General features: G+C 40.7%; 1 protein-coding gene across 1 annotated transcript in view; it reads right to left on the bottom strand.

Annotated features, from left to right (window-relative positions):
• The window catches only part of CNGB3 (cyclic nucleotide gated channel subunit beta 3), a 74,583-nt gene extending 56,448 nt beyond the window's left edge, over positions 1 to 18,135 (bottom strand). Inside the window, exons 1-2 of the mRNA XM_075141547.1 lie at positions 17,920 to 18,135; positions 15,151 to 15,226 (exon numbers count right to left, since the gene is read on the bottom strand). Coding sequence (XP_074997648.1) covers positions 15,151 to 15,226; positions 17,920 to 18,036 — 193 coding nt within the window. The 5' untranslated portion in view covers positions 18,037 to 18,135. The remainder of the gene's footprint in view (positions 1 to 15,150; positions 15,227 to 17,919) is intronic.
• Between the last annotated feature and the right edge of the window lie 660 nt (positions 18,136 to 18,795).

Below are 18,795 nucleotides of genomic sequence, written 5' to 3'. Positions count from 1 at the left end.
AAATTTCAGAGGAGCTGCAGTTACAGAAAATAAAGGGGTTTTGAACCTTTTTATAACTGACTAATTTGTGGGTCTAGCTACTGAACCTTAACCTGTTAAAATTCTATTTAACCCTTTCCCCAGGGGATCTCTACAAATGATGTTACCGACTCTGTGCTTTCCTTGGCACACAATCCTTCTGTGGTTTCGTGGTCAATGTGACATAATGTAGAAAGGAAGATGCAAGAGCCAAAAATTTCAGCACTTGCTGCAGTTTCTGCTCCCTTGTGAATTTATGGTTTGTAGTTTCCCAGTTCTCCCTTCCCTGACTCCCCCAGCCAAAAAGCCATGTACTCAAGAGTGACAGCAAGGCTAATCTCAACATTTCTGTAATTATCTCACTTTGGGAATTTTCTTTGTGTTAGTAATTGCCCCTAGTTACATCTATACTAGCAGAGAATACAACCTGATAGGAACAATCAGAACAGTAAAATGGTGCTGAAGGCCTGGCATCCAAGCTATATCCGTTTGAGGCAGCTGTATTTCAAACCAGGTCTATTGTGATCCTCTGAAATGAATGACCATCAGCAGCTCGAGTAAAGTAGGTTGACTCACAGAGTGCTTCTTCTGGTTTAGTTTTATTCTAAAGGAATCCAATCATGTATTCCTAGAGGTTTTTTGGTGAAAAAAACAGAGCACGGTGGGGGACAATCAGGAGATTTGTTTCAGAAGGGCATTCTTCGTCTGAAATAAAATGCCAGTGTAGACACACTATTTAGAGTAACAGGCTCCTGAATAAGATAATCCATCTCTGGAATGACAACACGTGTATAGCAAGGGAAGTCCACAAAGTAAAAAAAACATGGTGCTTGCACATAAGCATCCCATTGCAGAAGGATAATGGCTTCTCAGCCTGCTAGATACTCTCAAGGTATTCAGTCTGAGGTCTGAACCCACACCAACCATTAAATGCTGACTGGACTCAGATTGATGGAAAACATTATAATCCTGTGAATATTCCAAACTTCCACAAGTTTTTAGAGTTCATAAATCTCCAGAACCAGCACAGGGCTTATTTTCATTAAGATTAGGATATCATGACTTAGCACAATTGTCAGCTGTGTGTCAAGTTCTTTCTGTGTGAAATTGTGAGGGCTGTCTGTGTAATCACATTTAAAAAATGCTACTTGCTCTTTACTGCTTAAATCTAGCTCATACCCTTCTGACTTATGAGAACAGACCCAAAGGAATGCCTTTAAGAACAATGTGACAGTCATTTTAGGGAACATTTAGAGTACAACAATTGGTTTCTAGAATAAATAAAGGTCCATCAAGTAGTTGGCAAGGCTTACAGGACAACAAAGAAATCTTCTATTGGATATACATAACTTTGGTCATGGTAAAGAAATCATGAGTGAGAAAAAGAAGACAGAATTATGCCAAGGCATCAACATTTAAAGCAATTTTCAAAACAGATATTCCATGCTTACTCGGCAGAATAAGGGATTTGAGTTTTTTTCTAAATGATTTCCATTCCCATTATATTGGAATATAGGTAGGTAAAGCTGCCAACATATTAGCAATGGGAGCTGAGGAACGCAGCCCACTGGTGTCTATGTATTCTAGATCATTTGGCCTCCCCGTAAGAATAATATAATTTAAAATTGAATTGGAATAAGTGTTGCTGGTTCTGTTTTAAAATGGAAGGGAAAAGTGCCAATTGTGAAAGTATAACTTTGTGGGTAAAACACTGCCTAATGGAATCCCTCAAAAAGGTAGCTGGTTAAACTGAGAGGCCCACTGAAACCTCATCATACCAGTGTTCTGCCTAGGATAGCAAGGAGCAAGGAACAAGATGCAGGTTATAAGATCGATTTTTTTCCCTCTCCTAGTCTTTCAGATTTTTCTCATTTTCCACAGGTCTTTGTTCTTCCAGGAGAGACTTAGGCCAGGCAAAAAAGTAATAAAAAACGGACATCAGTCTTTTACCTGTGTTATCTTAGTTAGGTTGATGATGATCCCAGCTGAAGGCTAGTATTATTAAACCTTCATTGTTTATTCTTGTCCCCTCTTTCCATATTTTGAGTAAAACAACATTGGAACAGTATTGCAGGATTAGGTTAGAGTATCCAGAAGACCTCTGTGTGTTGGAGGAGTATATCCAACTTATTCTGAGGCTGCTCAGCTCCCTTGTTCATGTTTCCATAAAGCAGTTTTTATCTTCAGTTATCACTTCAAAATTTTGGACAGAGACCCTTGACAGTCTTTCCAAATTCATTTGATTTCCTACTGACACACACACACAGAATAGCCTATAGCAGAGTATTTCCCATTTTTGCAGTAGTGCAAAAAAGAGAATGCTTTGTACTTATCTATGAGTTTTAAGCCCTTTTGATTGATAATTTAGGTTTTTTTTCCTCTGCAACTCAAAAGGCTGAATGTTGGGGTTTTTATTAAAACTGTGTAATAATCACATGAAACCAGGAGTTCAGGCTTCGCAAAAAGCAGAATATTGTGAGGCTAAGCACAACACTGGAAGAGCAAAGTTGGTTTTAGTTTAAACCTGCTTATGTAGGACCAACTCCACTGTCATGTTTCTAAAATTTAGCACTGTATACACTATCCTAAAACTGTAGGCATTAGTCCTAAGGACGTTTTTCCACAGAGGAAGTTGTGGTATAGGCAGATTTGTCAATGCCAGGACACATCACTGTAGAGTTGTCATTCTTGCCGTAATCATTTTGATTCTTCTAAAGCCTTCAGTCCTAAGCGTATGTAAATATTGGTGGATCCAAAAATCTCTGTCATAGGCGTAGCCCCACAGAGATGTTCCTGTCTTCTCTTCTGGCAATAGGCAATGTCAGCAAAGGACTCTAAAACCTCCTGGATCCACTGAGATAGGTGTGATCTTGTGGACATGAATATTATCAAGATCATTCCACCAATAGAGCATACAATGTTATTTCCTAACATAGTAAGTACTTAGCAAACAGAAGGGCAGATTAAGTCAGTCATTTTACACTAATCCATCATTTATTCTACTTCCCAGTCCTCTTCTTGCTGTTACTGGTGTTCTTCAAAAGCCCTAGATTTGCAAAATGCAATTACCACTTCTCCAGCCTGGCTAGGACAGCTCCTTCCTCTTATTCACTCCAAAGAGACCAAGGTGCTGAGCTGCCAGCCTGGTGTTCAGAGCAAGGAAAGAGACTGCCTGAGCAAGCAGGCTCTTTTCTCCTATCTGACGCCTGCTTCTGTCCATGCAAACAGCAGCAGGAGGCTTAGGAACAGGAAAGAAAGCACTTTGTCCTGTGGAGACCACCAACCTTACTGGTTATTCAGCATCAGGAGGTGTGCCTCTGGAGCATTCAGCCAATCTGAAGGGACTTTCTTCCAGAAAGCAATAAAACATAAATCTCTCAGTCACTAGGCTGGCTTTAAAAGTTCTGTGTCTTGGATAATTCATGTTCAGGTACACATTCTATAGCCAAAATAACTGGCCTTTAGCATCACAAATGTATTATCCTTATTGCAAAAAATGAAGAGAAGCAAAATGTCAAATAAAAGATTAGTTTTTACAGATAAAGATATGAATAAATGTCAGCAGCTAGACAGTAGCAGTTAAATGTATTCCTCAATACAGAACAGAAAAAGTGCTTTTGCTTTGTCATACTTCAGAAAGGGAAGACTTTCTTCCCCAGAATTCCCAGCCAGCTCCATTGCCTTGTACTAGCAAGTCTGATTAGTATCTTATCTATGCTTCTGTCCTGGTTTTGGCTGGGATAGAGTTAAATTTCTTCCTAGAGCTGTGTTTTGGATTTAGTATGAGAAGAACGTTGATAACACACTGATGTTTTCAGTTGTTGCTAAGTACCCTGCTAGTCAAGGACTTTTCAGCTTGCCATGCTCTGCCACATGCGCAAGAGGCTGGGAGGAAGCATAACTGAGACAGCTGCCCCAGCTGGCCAACGGAGTATTGCATACCATATGACATCATGCTCAGTATATGAATGGGAGACGTGTTCCAGGAAGTAGTGATTGCTGGTTTTGGGCATTGCTTGGCGGGTGGTGAAATTGCATTGTGCATCACTCATCTTGTATATTCTATCATTATCATTATTATTATTGTTGTTGTTGTTGTTATTATTTTCCCTTTCTTTTCTGTTCTGTTAAGCTGTCTTTATCTCAGCCCATGAGTTTTCTCACTCTTACCCTTCTGATTCTCTCCCCATCCCACTGGAGGAGGTGGGGGGAGTGAGTGAGCGGCTGTGTGGTGTTTGGCTGCCTGCCGGGTTAAACCATGACAGTCCTTTTTGGTACCCAACGTGGGGCACGAAGGGTTGAGATAATGACACATCTGACCCGAGCGGGTTAAAACAAAATTGTTATAAGCATTCATTATATCAGCTTAGTAGTCACTGGTCACAATGTTGGTTTATTTGCTGTCAGAGTTGTTGGATCTGTTCTTGGGGTTTTGGTATGTAGCACCTTACTGGCTGTATATACTGCTGTTTGTCAATATTTATGTGGGATTTCTCATCTCTGGGAGATGGATTAAGGTTATCATTTTGCTACACTGTGTAAAACTGGCTGATGGTATAATAAAATTATTGGTCATGGGATTGTACTTAGCACTGCCGTCACCCCTGTGCTTTGGGAGCTATCCCTCGGAAACTATTAGTAATTACACTTTTTACCTCTTCTCCTCAGAGAGCCAATTTAAGGGGGAGACAGCTTCCTTTACCTTCCCCTTCTCCTCCAGGTTGATTACAATAGCTCTTGAGGATTTTGAATATTCTTGGGATGTGCAAACCAGTATGTTCCTATTGCTATGTCTCCTGAATGTGTTTCAGGCCTTGTTTAAGGTGAAAGAGCTATTTAAGAATACCACCTAGAGATCTGCCCCAAGGCTGGATAGTTATGAGTGGCAGGGTGTGTGGGATAGTATGGGCAAATACCTAGGACAGTGGTCACCTCCCATGTTTTGGAGCTTCACCCCTGAACAAGTGTAGAATCCTGAAAAACTAGTAAAAGATCTGGAAAAAGTATGCTGTCACCCTGGCAATTCCAGAGAGACCCAGATTACTGCAACGTGCTGGGGCCTGGCCCATGCCTACCGAGCCCTGTTCAACACTATTCAGAACCCTCAAGGAGAAAAGAAGGTCTCCAGATCTGATGACAAAATGACAGGCACTGCAGCCACTCCAACCCCCGGGACAGACACTGCGGCTACTCCAACCCCTGCAACAGGTACTACAGCTGAATCAGAGGACCAAGGTGTGGTGGTATCGTTGCCCCTATACATAAAAAGAAATCTCAGAAGCGAAAGTCAGGTCATTTAGAAAGGGATGATGGAAAAGCAGGGCCAACATGAGGAGGGGAGGAGGAAGAGGAAGAACTCATAAATGAGACAGAAACCACCTGATTGCTATCCCTGGATGAGTTGCGAAATATGCGAAAAGATTTCAGCTGTCGTCCAGGTGAGGGTATTGTTACGTGGCTGCCCCGATGCTGGAATAATGGGGCCAGTAGCCTGGAATTAGAGGGGAAGGAAGCCAAACAGCTGGGATCCCTTTCCAGGGAAGGGGGCATTGACAAAGTGATTGGAAAAGGGGCACAGGCCCTCAGCCTCTGGAGGCGACTGCTGTCAGGCGTGAAGGAGAGGTATCCCTTCAAGGAAGATGTTTTATATCACCTAGGGAAATGGACCACCATGGAGAGAGGTATGCAGTACCTGAGAGAATTAGCCATGCTGGAGGTGGTTTATAGTGACCTGGACAAAGAGCCAGTACTCAAAGCCCCAGATGAAGTCCAGTGCACGCGACCCATGTGGCAGAAGGTGGTACGGAGCGCACCACCGTCGTATGCCAGTTCGTTGGGAGTACTGTCCTGGAAAGAGAAAGAAGCACCAATGATGGATGACGTGGTTGGCAGACGCCGGGGATACGAAGAAACTCTCTCCTCCTCCCTCGTCTCGGCTGTGGAGAAACTGTCCCAGGAGGGAAAACCTGTCTCACAACAGTCCAGTTTCCAGTGAACAGTTCCCCAGACAGAGTAGAAGGGCTGATCTTACTTTGGATTGTAATGAAGGAATTCTTGACTCACGTTTGCAAGAAGTGAGAAGCGGATACTATGACCAAAACTAGAGGGGTCCTGCCTCCGGCCAGGTGGAGGAAAGGGACAACCGGGTTTACTGGACTGTGTGGATTCGATGGCCTGGCACATCAGATCCACAGGAGTATAAGGCTCTCGTAGACACCGGTGCACAGTGTACCCTGATGCCATCAAACTATAAAGGGGCAGAACCCATTTGTATTTCTGGAGTGACAGGGGGATCCCAAGAGTTAACTGTATTGGAGGCCAAAGTGAGCCTAACCGGGAATGAGTGGCAGAAGCACCCCATTGTGACTGGCCCAGAGGCTCCGTGCATCCTTGGCATAGACTACCGCAGGAGAGGGTATTTCAAGGATCCAAAAGGGGCTTTTGGTACAGCTGCCTTGGAGACGGAGGAAATTAAACAGCTGTCTACCTTGCCCGGTCTCTCGGAGGACCCTTTTGTTGTGGGGTTGCTGAGGGTTGAAGAAGAGCGGGTACCAATCGCTACCACAACAGTGCACCGGCGGCAATATCTCACCAACCAAGACTCTCTGATTCCCATCCATAAGCTGATTCGTTGACTGGAGAGCCAAGGAGTGATCAGCAAGACTCACTCACCCTTCAACAGTCCCATATGGCCAGTGTGAAAGTCCGATGGAGAGTGATTAACAGTAGACTATAGTGGCCTGAACGAAGTCACGCCACTGTTGAGTGCTGCCATGCCAGACATGCTAGAACTTCAATACAAATTGGAGTCAAAGGCAGCCAAGTGGTACGCCACAACTGACATCACTAATGCATTCTTCTCAATCCCTTTGGCAGCAGAGTGCAGGCCACAGTTTGCTTTCACTTGGAGAGGCGTCCAGTACACCTGGAACCGACTGCCCCAGGGGTGGAAACACAGCCCTACCATTTGCCATGGACTGATCCACACCGCACTGGAACAGGGTGAGGCTCCAGAACACCTGCAATACATTGATGACATCATCGTGTGGGGCAGCACAGCAGCAGAAGTTTTCAAGAAAAGAAGGAGAATAGTCCAAATCCTTCTAAAGGTCGGTTTTGCCATAAAACAAAGTAAGGTCAAGGGACCTGCACAGGAGATCCAGTTTTTAGGAATAAAATGGCAAGATGGACGTCGTCAGATCCCAATGAATGTGATCAACAAAATAACAGCCATGTCTCCACCAACTAGCAAAAAAGAAACGCAAGCTTTCTTAGGCGTTGTGGGCTTTTGGAGAATGCATATCCCAAATTACAGTCTGATCATAAGCTCTCTCTATCAAGTGACCAGGAAAAAGAACGATTTCAAATGGGGTCTTGAGCAACGACAAGCCTTTGAACAAATTAAACAGGAGATAGTTCATGCAGTAGCCCTTGGGCCAGTCAAGGACAAGATGTAAAGAATGTGCTCTACACCGCAGCCGGGGAGAATGGCCCTACCTGGAGCCTCTGGCAGAAAGCACCAGGGGAGACTCGAGGTCGACCCTTAGGGTTCTGGAGTCAGGGATATAGAGGATCTGAAGCCCGCTACACTCCAACTGAGAAGGAGATATTGGTAGCATATGAAGGGGTTCAAGCTGCTTCGGAAGTGGTTGGTACTGAAGCACAGCTCCTCCTGGCACCCCGACTGCCGGTGCTGGGCTGGATGTTCAAAGGGAGGGTCCCCTCCACACATCATGCAACCGATGCTACGTGGAGTAAGTGGGTCGCACTGATCACACAATGGGCCTGAATAGGAAACCGCAGTCGCCCAGGAATCTTGGAGGTGATCACGAACTGGCCAGAAGGCAAAGAATTTGGAATATCTCCAGAGGAGGAGGTGACATGTGCTGAAGAGGCCCCACTGTATAACAAACTACCAGAAAACGAGAAGCAATATGCCCTGTTCACTGATGGGTCCTGTCATCTTGTGGGAAAACATTGGAGGTGGAAAGCTGCTGTATGGAGTCCTATATGCCAAGTTGCAGAAACTGCTGAAGGAGAAGGTGAATCGAGCCAGTTTGCAGAGGTGAAAGCCATCCAGCTGACTTTTGATATTACTGAATGAGAAAAATGGCCGGTACTTTATCTTTATACTGATTCATGGATAGTGGCAAATGCCCTGTGGGGGTGGTTGCAGCAGTGGAAGCAGAACAACTGGCAGCGCAGAGGTAAACCCATCTGGGCCGCCACGTTGTGGCAAGATATTGCTGCCCGGGTAGAGAACCTGACTGTAAAAGTACGTCATGTAGATGCTCACGTACCTAAGAGTCGGGCCACTGAAGAACACCAAAACCACCAGCAGGTGGACCAGGCTGCTAAGATTGAAGTGGCTCAGGTGGATCTGGACTGGCAACATAAGGGTGAATTATTTATAGCTTGGTGGGCCCATGACACCTTGGACCATCAAGGAAGAGATGCAACGTATAGATGGGCTCATGATTGAGGGGTGGACTTGACCATGGACGCTATTGCACAGGTTATCCTTGAATGTGAAACATGCACTGCAATCAAGCAAGCCAAGTGAATAAAGTCTCTTTGGTATGGAGGACAATGGTTGAAATATAAATATGGGGAGGCCTGGCAGATTGATTATATCACACTCCCACAAACTCGCCACGGCAAGCACTATGTGCTCACCATGATGGAAGCAATCACCAGGTGGTTGGAAACATACCCTGTGCCCCATGCCACTGCCTGGAACACCATCCTGGGCCTTGAAAAACAAGTCCTGTGGCGACATGGCACTCCAGAAAGAATTGAGTCAGACAATGGGACTCATTTCCGAAACACCCTCATAGACACCTAGGCCAAAGAGCACGGCATTGAGTGGGTATAGCACATCTCCTACCATGCACCAGCCTCTGGGAAAATCGAGCAATACAATCGACTGCTAAAGACTACGCTGAGAGCAATGGGTGGTGGGACATTCAAACATTGGAATACATTTTTGGCAAAAGCCACCTGGTTAGTCAACACCAGGGGATCTTTCAATTGAGCTGGCCCTATCCAGTCAAAACTTTTGCATACTGTAGATGGAGATAAAGTCCCTGTAGTGCACATAAAAAAATATGCTGGAGAAGACAGTCTCAGTTACTCCTGCCTCTGGTAAGGGAAAACTCATTCATGGGATTGCTTTTGTTCAAGGACCTGAGTGCACTTGGTGGGTAATGCAAAAGGATGAGGAAGTCCAATGTGTACCTCAAGACTATTTGATTCTGGCTGAAAATAGCCAATGAAACTGAATTGGATGATGTTAATTGTTATATGATATTGTATATCATCATTTCTATGGTTGCTATGAACTGTATTGCAGTAAAAATTACCCAGATTAATGAAGAATGAACTCTGATGAAACTGAGCAAAGTGCAACGATGATAGAACTGGACAAACACAGCAATAATGGAATCAGAACTGGCTTCAGGATGCAACAATCCAACATCACACACCATCTCTCCTGCCCTGAAGGACTGTTATGACAGATGGAGCCCAAAGTCATGGACTAAATGAACTCAATGGACATTTTATAGGGATGGTCCATAGACTAAGGGAATGATATCTGTGTGTATATATATCAAAAGACAAGAAAGGTGGTGGTGATTAATTGGAATGTATTGCAAAATGTAAGACCTAGGCATGACGTAGATGATATAGAATAAGGGGTGGATACTGTCCTGGTTTCGGCTGGGATAGAGTTAAATTTCTTCCTAGTGCTGTGTTTTGGATTTAGTATGAGAAGAATGTTGATAACACACTGATGTTTTCAGTTGTTGCTAAGTACCCTGCTAGTCAAGGACTTTTCAGCTTGCCATGCTCTGCCACATGCGCAAGAGGCTGGGAGGAAGCATAGCTGGGATAGCTGGCCCAGCTGGCCAACGGGGTATTGCATACCGTATGACATCATGCTCAGTATATGAATGGAAGGCATGTTCTAGGAAGTAGCGATTGCTGTTTTTGCTTGGTGGGTGGTGAGCAATTGCATTGTGCATCACTCATCTTGTATATTCTGTCATTATTATTATTATTGCTGTTGTTTTTATTATTATTTTCCCTTTCTTTTCTGTTCTGTTAAGCTGCCTTTATCTCAGCCCATGAGTTTTCTCACTCTTACCCTTTCGATTCTCCCCCCGTCCCACTGAGGGGGCGGGGAGTGAGTGAGCGGCTGTGTGGTGTTTGGCTGCCTGCTGGGTTAAACCACGACCCTTCCCCTCCCTTTCTGGACTGGCTGGGCATATGTGAAAGTAGAACTTTTAATGGCTATCAGTTACTGATGGTCCTCATATAAAAAGCAAAGAGTTCCCTGGGCTGCTTCTTTTGGCTGTACAAAAGCACATTTTAGCACAATTTGATCATTATCTAACATAGTATAGGACTCCATACAAAATACACTCCTTTGTAACTTTCCAAGCAAAATTTTTTGAACAAATGCTCTGTGCAGGGGAAAACAGTTCAGAAATCAGTGGAGTTGAAGTAAAACAATCAGTAAGTGGGTCCATCTTAACTCAACCCTCAACTTCAGTGACTAACAAAAGTATTATAAAAATTTACTTTCCATGTAAAGAAAGAAAGATTTTATGAAGAAGCAGGGTTTGTTTTCCTAGCATTTAGCCCTGTCACTCATGTGAGAAATGAAGATCTGAAAGGAATTAAAAGACTTCACCTCAGCAGGAGTGGAAGCAAGCTGATTAAACATATTCAAATTATTGGTAATCTTTAAAATATAAATTTTATCTGAATAATAGCTGCCTGTTGACTGAGTGCCAGTGAAAAATATAAAGGATAAGAAGACAAGGAATAAGATTATTATTTAAAAGTGTCTTTGCATTGACAGGTTTGGTTCATTGACCTGCAGCATATTATATCAAAATGCTGTACTTGATTTGTATTTTTTGAAATACAAATCACTTATTTAACCCTGCTAGGGGACAGGGTTTGTAAGGCAGCTTAATAGCCAGATTCATAATAGGCCAAAGGAAGGTTTTAGCTGTGAAATTTCACATTTAATTCAAATGTCCCTTCTCAGAGGCTTATAACTTGGTTATAGTCCACATAGAGTTAGTTGGTGCCTAATTAGCAGAAATTAGCCAGGGTTTCACAGCAACAGGATTTTGGTACCCTCAATAGATATATCTGCTTTATTTCTATCTACAGTAAGAGGGAGTGACCATTTTTTACATAGCAGCTAGTGATCAAAGCTTTCCTCTGAGAAGAGGAAATCTTGACTCTGGGCCTTGTTTATTTGCAATAGGGTCAAATACCCACTGTGAGAATTATTTTTTCCCTTTTTTAAAGATTCAACAATTGTTGTAATATAAATACATACTGAAATCAAAGTTCTTCCTTCCTCCTACAAGGTTAGTGTTTCAATTAACTTCTAGGTTAGTTCCAGGCTCTGTGTTGCACTCTATCTTCTCAGACTTCACAGGTTTTTGCATTCTTTTCTGCATGATGGCCCAGCAATCAGGAAAGCCACAGAATTTCCTCCCACATCTCTGTAGTCTAGACTTTACATGGGTAGTTAGGGAACTCTACTGGAATGTGAGAGATATGGGTTTGAACTCCCTTATTATGAAAGAGTGGAGGTAAAACAGCTAGGCTAATATATGAAAGGTGGCAGCTATCAGCAGCTTCTGCTGCTTTTTTTTTTTTTTTATTCAAACATTTAGTGGAAAAGTACTTGAGTACGTAAACAGAAGTGTACTCACTGGGAGAGAGTCTGGAGTGGACTGAAGTTCCTTTGAGCAGCCCTTCCTTTGAGATGCTACACGTTCAGGGATGCTGACTGAAATTCTTGTTTGTTTGTTTGTTTTTTACTCTGTCTAGGCTTCTCACTTAGGATATAGATTTTCTGACTCTGTCAAAAGCACCAAAATCTCATGAGCTATAGAATGGCACTTACATTTAATTTGCAGGCAGGTATGTAACCTTTTCTGTATCCTCTGGGTACTTTCCAAAGCATCTAGGCTCTGAAGATACTAAATATCACTGAAAATTAACATGGTAATCTCCCAGATGGGAGGTTCTGTCTACATTATGATCCAGAGGTGCAATTGTAGCATGTATAGAAATACCTATGATAGTTTTAGTCTAGCTTTCTCACTCACCAAGAACAAAGCGATGTCAATATGGACTTCAGTAAAAGCTGCATATATATGTCTGTGAATCTGGAAAAAGTCTTTGAGACACTTGCTGATTTAGTAGAAGTAGGAAGACCAAAAAACAGAATATTGGAAACAGGCCACTTTCTAGTGAGGGAAAAGTGAGAAGAAGATGAGGACAGACTTCAGAAGAGCAGTACTTAAATGTGGTGCTGAGTGTTTAGAGAAAGGGAAAGAAAAGGGATTAGTTGGAAAGAATCATGCTGGAAGGATCTCCTAGGAGGACAAAAGAAATTGTGATACAGAGAATGATAATGCAGACACCAGCTAACAAGTGGGGGCTGGATGTGGCCTCCTAAATAGCATAACCACCAACAGATCTATCGAATAACAGTGTGTAAAACAAGTGAGGCAGTCAGTTATGGGAGGTGATAAATATGCAAAGAAACTATAGCAATTGAATTCAATATCATGGAGAACCTGTAATTAGGTGAATCATACTTTGTTAAGTACATAAAGAAATGCAGGGAATGAATTAAAAAATGAATCCATTATGGAACAAACTGACTAAGCACAGAGAATTAATTACAGAGTGAAGTAATTATGCAAAGAATTAATCACAAAATAAGCTAGTGAGAGAGAGGGCAACTGAGGAGGTGGAGATAAGGCAATGAGTAGCCAACAAAGAAGCCAAAAGTACCAGGTGTTGCTGAGTGATGTAAGTGGCCAAGTTTTAACCAAACGGCCTCCAATTGTGCCTCCTGCTGAGGTCTCATCTGTGCTGGGAACATCGTGCTGCCTTGTGAAGTGCTAAGAGAAAGGGAGAAGGTGATGGCTGGTTTTGGCCATGTGAGAAGAAGGGGCTGAAGATAAGCTCTACTTGGTCTGTTGGTTTGTGTTTCAGGACTATGGAGCTGCAAAACGGCACTATGATTAGAGGTTTTACTGGTCTATTTTATTCTGGTTATACCAGAGAAACTAATGAGAGGTCTTGGAAAGGCTTTTCTCTAACTAGTTTTAACTTCTCCATTTAAGTGATCTCCCTTAACTAGTGTTGGTTGAGCCCTGGCTGTGCTTTTAATAATTCTCTCCAAATTTGTACATACACCGCAAAATGCTTTCTCTGGTCTCTCGTCCTTTGCTTACCCACAGATATTCTTATTTTCTTCTTCTAGCAGCTGTCCACATGATTTTAGGTCTGTAACAAAGTTCACCAAGTTTTGCAGGAGTCTTTATCTAGATCTTCCTGTGAACTGCTTTGAGACCAGTCTCACTTTTCTGCCCAGAGATAATGGAGTTCCTTATTCAGCTCGGATGGTGAGGACTTATGTACAGGGTGCTGGAATTCATAAGCTTCTCCTGAGGTGTGGTGCATGTGTAAGTTCTCTGCCTTGTATAGCTGTTGTCTATCTAACTCATTAATACCCACATGCAAAAGGAGAAACTATCTTGTGGCAGTTTGAAAATGAGACTTGAACGACCTTCCAGAAAACTATGGATTTTAAAAAACCACAAACATGGAGCTTAACCATGTTGTATTTTCCTAAAGTAATTGATGGTAGTTGCTTTTATGCTACCACTTATTTTATATTTTAGAAGGGGAAAAAAAAAAAAAGTAGTTTAGTATCCCAAAATATAGATTCATGAATTACATTAATCTGTAAAATTAGATCAGATTTTGGATGGAAACAAAAAAAAATTTCTATAATGATACTTCATTCTGTCGTGGGATAGCATCTGTGATTTAATGATGCTAAAGAGCCATGAAACATCAGATTTGATTTTTTTCTATTGCTGGCTTATTGCTACAGTTAATTCATGTCAGATTTTTTTCCCTTGATTTAGTGCTACAGCCATTATATAACAAGATAATTGCATTAAATGGACTTTGTTTAAAATTTCATTATATAAGGAAAGGAATTGTGATACTTGTTACAATTACACAAAGCACGAGTAAGGATAATGCAAGTTTCCTTGTAGTCTTTTTCCAGTTGCTCCTCTCTCCCTAAATCCTCTTTATCGCAGAAAGCTGGAGGTTCCTCAGCCTTTGCTTTGCTGCTCCAGTGAAATGAATCCGAGTTGTTCTCTCAAAGGAAAAGTAAGAGGTGACAGGAAAACTGGACTTGGTGTTTTTCTCCAATACTGGAGGATAGAAAAGGAAAGGGCTGCGCCACTGATGCAGTGAGGGAGGGAAGAGGGGCATGGCCCAGCAATAGTTGTTGCTTCACCCATCCTGAGCCTTTATTTTGGTTGCTGCTGCAGCAGCCATTCTGGCACTTGTTTAAGCAAAATAGGCTTGGCTATTGGGAGGTGAGGGAAGAGGGGGGCAGAATAGCCATGGCCAGCTGCCATTGTTTTCAAAAACCAGCTGCTTAGGCAAATAATTACCTTGTATTACTGCCCTGAGCTCTATGTTCCTGTGTTCTAGTTCTGGATGTCTTCTGAATGGTGATGGCAAATCATTTTTAATGGCATTGCTTTTTTATAATTATTTGTTAGTTTGCTTTTTCAAAAAAAATTTTGAATGGCTGTTCAACGAAAGATTTGAACGTCAGATAGTTTAAAGTCTGTCTCATCTTTGTAGTTTTTTAATACATATGAGAAGTATACCCAAAACATACATTAAAAATATGCAGTTTTCTTTCTTAAGCTATTAAATACCTTTATTTAAAAGCAAGGTTTCTAAGAAGTCAACTTACAGTAAGAGGAAATAGATTTTGTTAGACTAGCTGATTAAAGTGGACAGGCTCATGAAGGGACTGTGTGCTTGAAAGCTTGTTGCCTTTTATTATTGTGAGATAGTGCTCGTATTTCTGTAACAAATCATTGGTTTGGGGTCAATGGGAATTCAGAGTTCTTAATTTCTTCCACAAATAAAACCCAAGATCAGCACTTGGCAGAGCATTTGGAAGAAGAACAGTTTTATTTACAGCCCTATATAGTGTGCATAGATTTTCTCAGATAATCTTTGAATACTCATAAATTACTTATTACTGACCTTGTTGCTTTAGTACGGGTTCTGCTTTCTTGTTGGCATTTGTTTTCTGTGGTTCATCTGTTTTTTTATTTTCACCCTTAAAAAAGTAAACAGGATTAAAAACTGTAGACACTCGTCGAGAATGATAAGGTTCGATTGATGTCTACAACATTCTGCTAGGAATTTGATTAACCAAGTTTACACACATTGAGCTTTGTTCCTGGGTGTTCTGTGTGTGTTCTTGGACAAGATTTTCCAGATAGGTTCGCAAAAGGACTTGGATGCTGAAATAAAAAACGGATGTCTTCACATCTGCTGTGCAAACCCAGTTACTTAGCCTGGAGTTCTGCTGCTACATGTTCCCAGAGCCTCCTTCATGTTGTCAAGGCTGACTTGTTCAGTGCTGCCACTCACAAGCCAGTCTGCATCTCTGAATTAGTCATTCTTCTGCCTAAACCTTCTGCTGGGCTAATAGACCGGGTACGCTTTGAGCTACCTTACCACAATGACAGATCTTAATCTTCACAGAATACAGAGTCAGTATCAACTTTCACTGCAAAAAATTAACTTCCTCCCATGCTTAGTGGTTTAGGTCCATGAACCAAGTCCTTATGTACCTGTACCTTGGTTCATCTCGGCTTTGACAGAGTGGCCCTTGGAGGAGGGAGTGAGAAGTGCATGGGGAGTCTTAGGTGTTCACAGTACTATGTAACAGTGTAGTGCTAATCAAGACCATGAGCATTTGTTATCCCAGATAGAATGAATTTGCCTGGTGTTAATTATACTGATTAATAGAGAAAGATATTAGATAGTATAAACATATGGAAAATTATTTGACTTAAGGAGATTTCAGGTCTTCATGCACTTTTTTCCTCCTCTCCCGCTCCAAACTCAATGACCGTCTCTTTGTTTGAGTTTCTGAGATTAATTTGGGGTTTGTTTTTTTCTGTGAAAGTTTGTTTTTTTCTGTCTGCTTTTATTCAGAGAATCTGGCACTGAAGTTCTAATATACATATATAGAAAAATAATTATATTAGATATTATATATATAAAAAAATGAAAGTTAAAAGCTCAATCAATCTCTGTGCATACTACAGGTACATGATGATGTTTTGTTTTCTTTGTTTCAGGCTTCCTTCTAATAGTGTAAGAACATTAATGTGAGAATAGTGCTCTACAGTTACCATCTAAAGAGAAAAGAAGAAATGTACATAGTATCTCCTTGCAGGCAGAAAATGTCTTAATCCTTGACCCATTCATCTGCCTCTATCTTAACAGTATCTAAATAGGGGAGGCTGATGGTGATATGACCCGAGTGTTGCACTGATGTATGGAATTATTCTGGTGAAAGGAATAATCCATGTCTCCAGGGAAATCTAAATACATATTTTTTCCTAGAGCAGTTTGCCAAGTGAGGTATCAAGTTGCACAGAAGTCAGCTGTTGAGATTCAGGATTTTTCTTCTTTCAATACAATGTTTTATTGACTCAAGAAAACTGATGTGCAGAACTTTAAAAGAAGCATGAACAATACTTTGCCTGGAGATCTGCAGTATATGAAGTTTGTTGAACATAGACATTTTTGCCATTTTGTGTGGATGGCTGTATGGATATGCCTGTTCATCAAACAATCGTTTTTTTGCACGTTTATAATAATGACAAATCAAATTTGAGTTGTAGTTGGGCTGGCTTAAACTGCACCTCTTCTTGAGATTGTATAAACCTATGAGCTTCAGAAAAACATCAGTTCTAGGAAATCATTCAGTGTTATGAACATTTATGTTTCTATCAGTTTTACTTAAAACTGTAAAATTTATGGAACTTTTGTACATGTACAAATCAAGGATCCCAGAAGTTAAGTCAGGGTTTTTGTATATGCTCAACTGTTGTGAACATGTTAAAAGACACTGCTTAGTTAAAATTGACTTTATAATGGTGAAGTTTCAATTGGTTCACTAAGCATGAATTCAGATTAATAGCTCAGGCTGATATTAAAGAACTCGTTTCACTTTCCTAATTATTTGGTGAAACCATAAATGGTTGCTATTTTGCCTTGTAAAGTTTTGATTATGTCAAGCTGGAAAAACCCAAAACACTCTCTAGGACATTATTGGGAAAAGATGAAAATTCAAAGGTAACAAGTGAAGGAGTATCTATCCTTCTGTCTCATTTTAAAATATTCCATTAATTAAAATGAAGAGAATGAGTTAACTTTTACAGTAAATAAACTTTTACTACCAAATAAAAAATATAGACTGTAGACTAATATGACTTACTGTATTTTTCAAACAGGAGTTTTATTAGTAAAACCAAGCCAAATAAAATACTTCTTAAAAAAGCTACTGAATTACTTTGCCTTTCCAACAGTTATCAGGAAGCAGGCTGATATATACTTGTATGCCATTCCAATATTCAGAAAGGATATACTGACATTTTCTGCCAGCCGGGAACAAGATAAAGAGGAATACATCAGCACATCAAAAGCAACCATACCAGTATTTCTAATTCTCCTTTTGCAATGTTGATCAAGACCTCTCATATGTTTGTACTATTTCAAGTTAGCCCTATTTGGAAAGCAACTTACAAAAGGAGAAAATCTGTATTTTCTTCATGAAGAAAAGATGGGAGGGAGGAGAGGAATAAAAGCATTTATTTGATTTTGCTAAATAAAGATTGATACTGTGCACAGTAAGTATGTTTGAAAATCTAACCTTTGGCATTTACTTACATAAATACTTTCTAAACAAAAGGTAATATTACTGACTCTGTACTAAAAATAAAAAAAATATACCTGGCCTGTAGATGCCTTGGGTGGTGGAGGGATACCTTCATTCTTGCAATCTGCTTCCCCAGGTGATAATTTTGCTCTAGAAAATACCGCTTTTAGTTTTTTAAACATCTTGCCCATTCAAATCTCCTGAAGCCTCTGTAACTCTTTTACCATGAACAGGTATATAGCACATGTTTTCTTGCCATCGGTAATCAAGCCAATTAGGCACTTAATCAGGTTTAGGTCTGATTAATGCCTTAAAGAAATGCCTTGCACAGTCTGTTGCAGAGATGGCTTTTTCTCATTAGTACTTTTGTTTTACGTTGTAGACTAAGTTATTTCTAGTCTTGATGATTACACTATATACAGACTAAACTTTTCATGCACAAATTCAGAGGAGAGTGAACAACTTCTGATTAGAATAAATCAATGTCTAATCTTTTATGTGTTGGATATTAAGCATTTAGTTTATATTTAAAATGAAGTTTTAAGTCCTAAAGACACCTGTAGTTTAACCAGGAAATGAAAAAGTTTAGTTGACCAATAATCACCAGCTACCCAGTAGATTACATGAGTTCTCAAGAGGTTTAATTTCTTTGCAGTCCTGAACTTTTTAAAGTTTTTTTTTTATTATTTTTTGAGTGAATGACACTAAAAGGTCTTCTGTCGGGGTTTGTTTTAGCAAGTTTATACCTGGTTTTATTCCACTCTTATTTTAAAACATGGAAGTAGTTTCATCTTTCATTTTCCAATGTATTTACAGACAATACTATTTTATTCAGAGTCTTAGCTACAATTTTGATGAGATTGAGTTTTAGGTGAATGTCCTACAAATTAGTAAAATATAAATTTTTATAGAGTTTATAACTAGGACATAATTTTGAGATTCTATAGGCT

Source organism: Calonectris borealis, chromosome 2, assembly GCF_964195595.1.
Source record: "Calonectris borealis chromosome 2, bCalBor7.hap1.2, whole genome shotgun sequence".
Taxonomy (NCBI): Eukaryota; Metazoa; Chordata; class Aves; order Procellariiformes; family Procellariidae; genus Calonectris; species Calonectris borealis.
The sequence above is the reverse complement of the archived record's forward strand: the minus strand, read 5'-3'. Positions and strand labels throughout refer to the sequence as shown.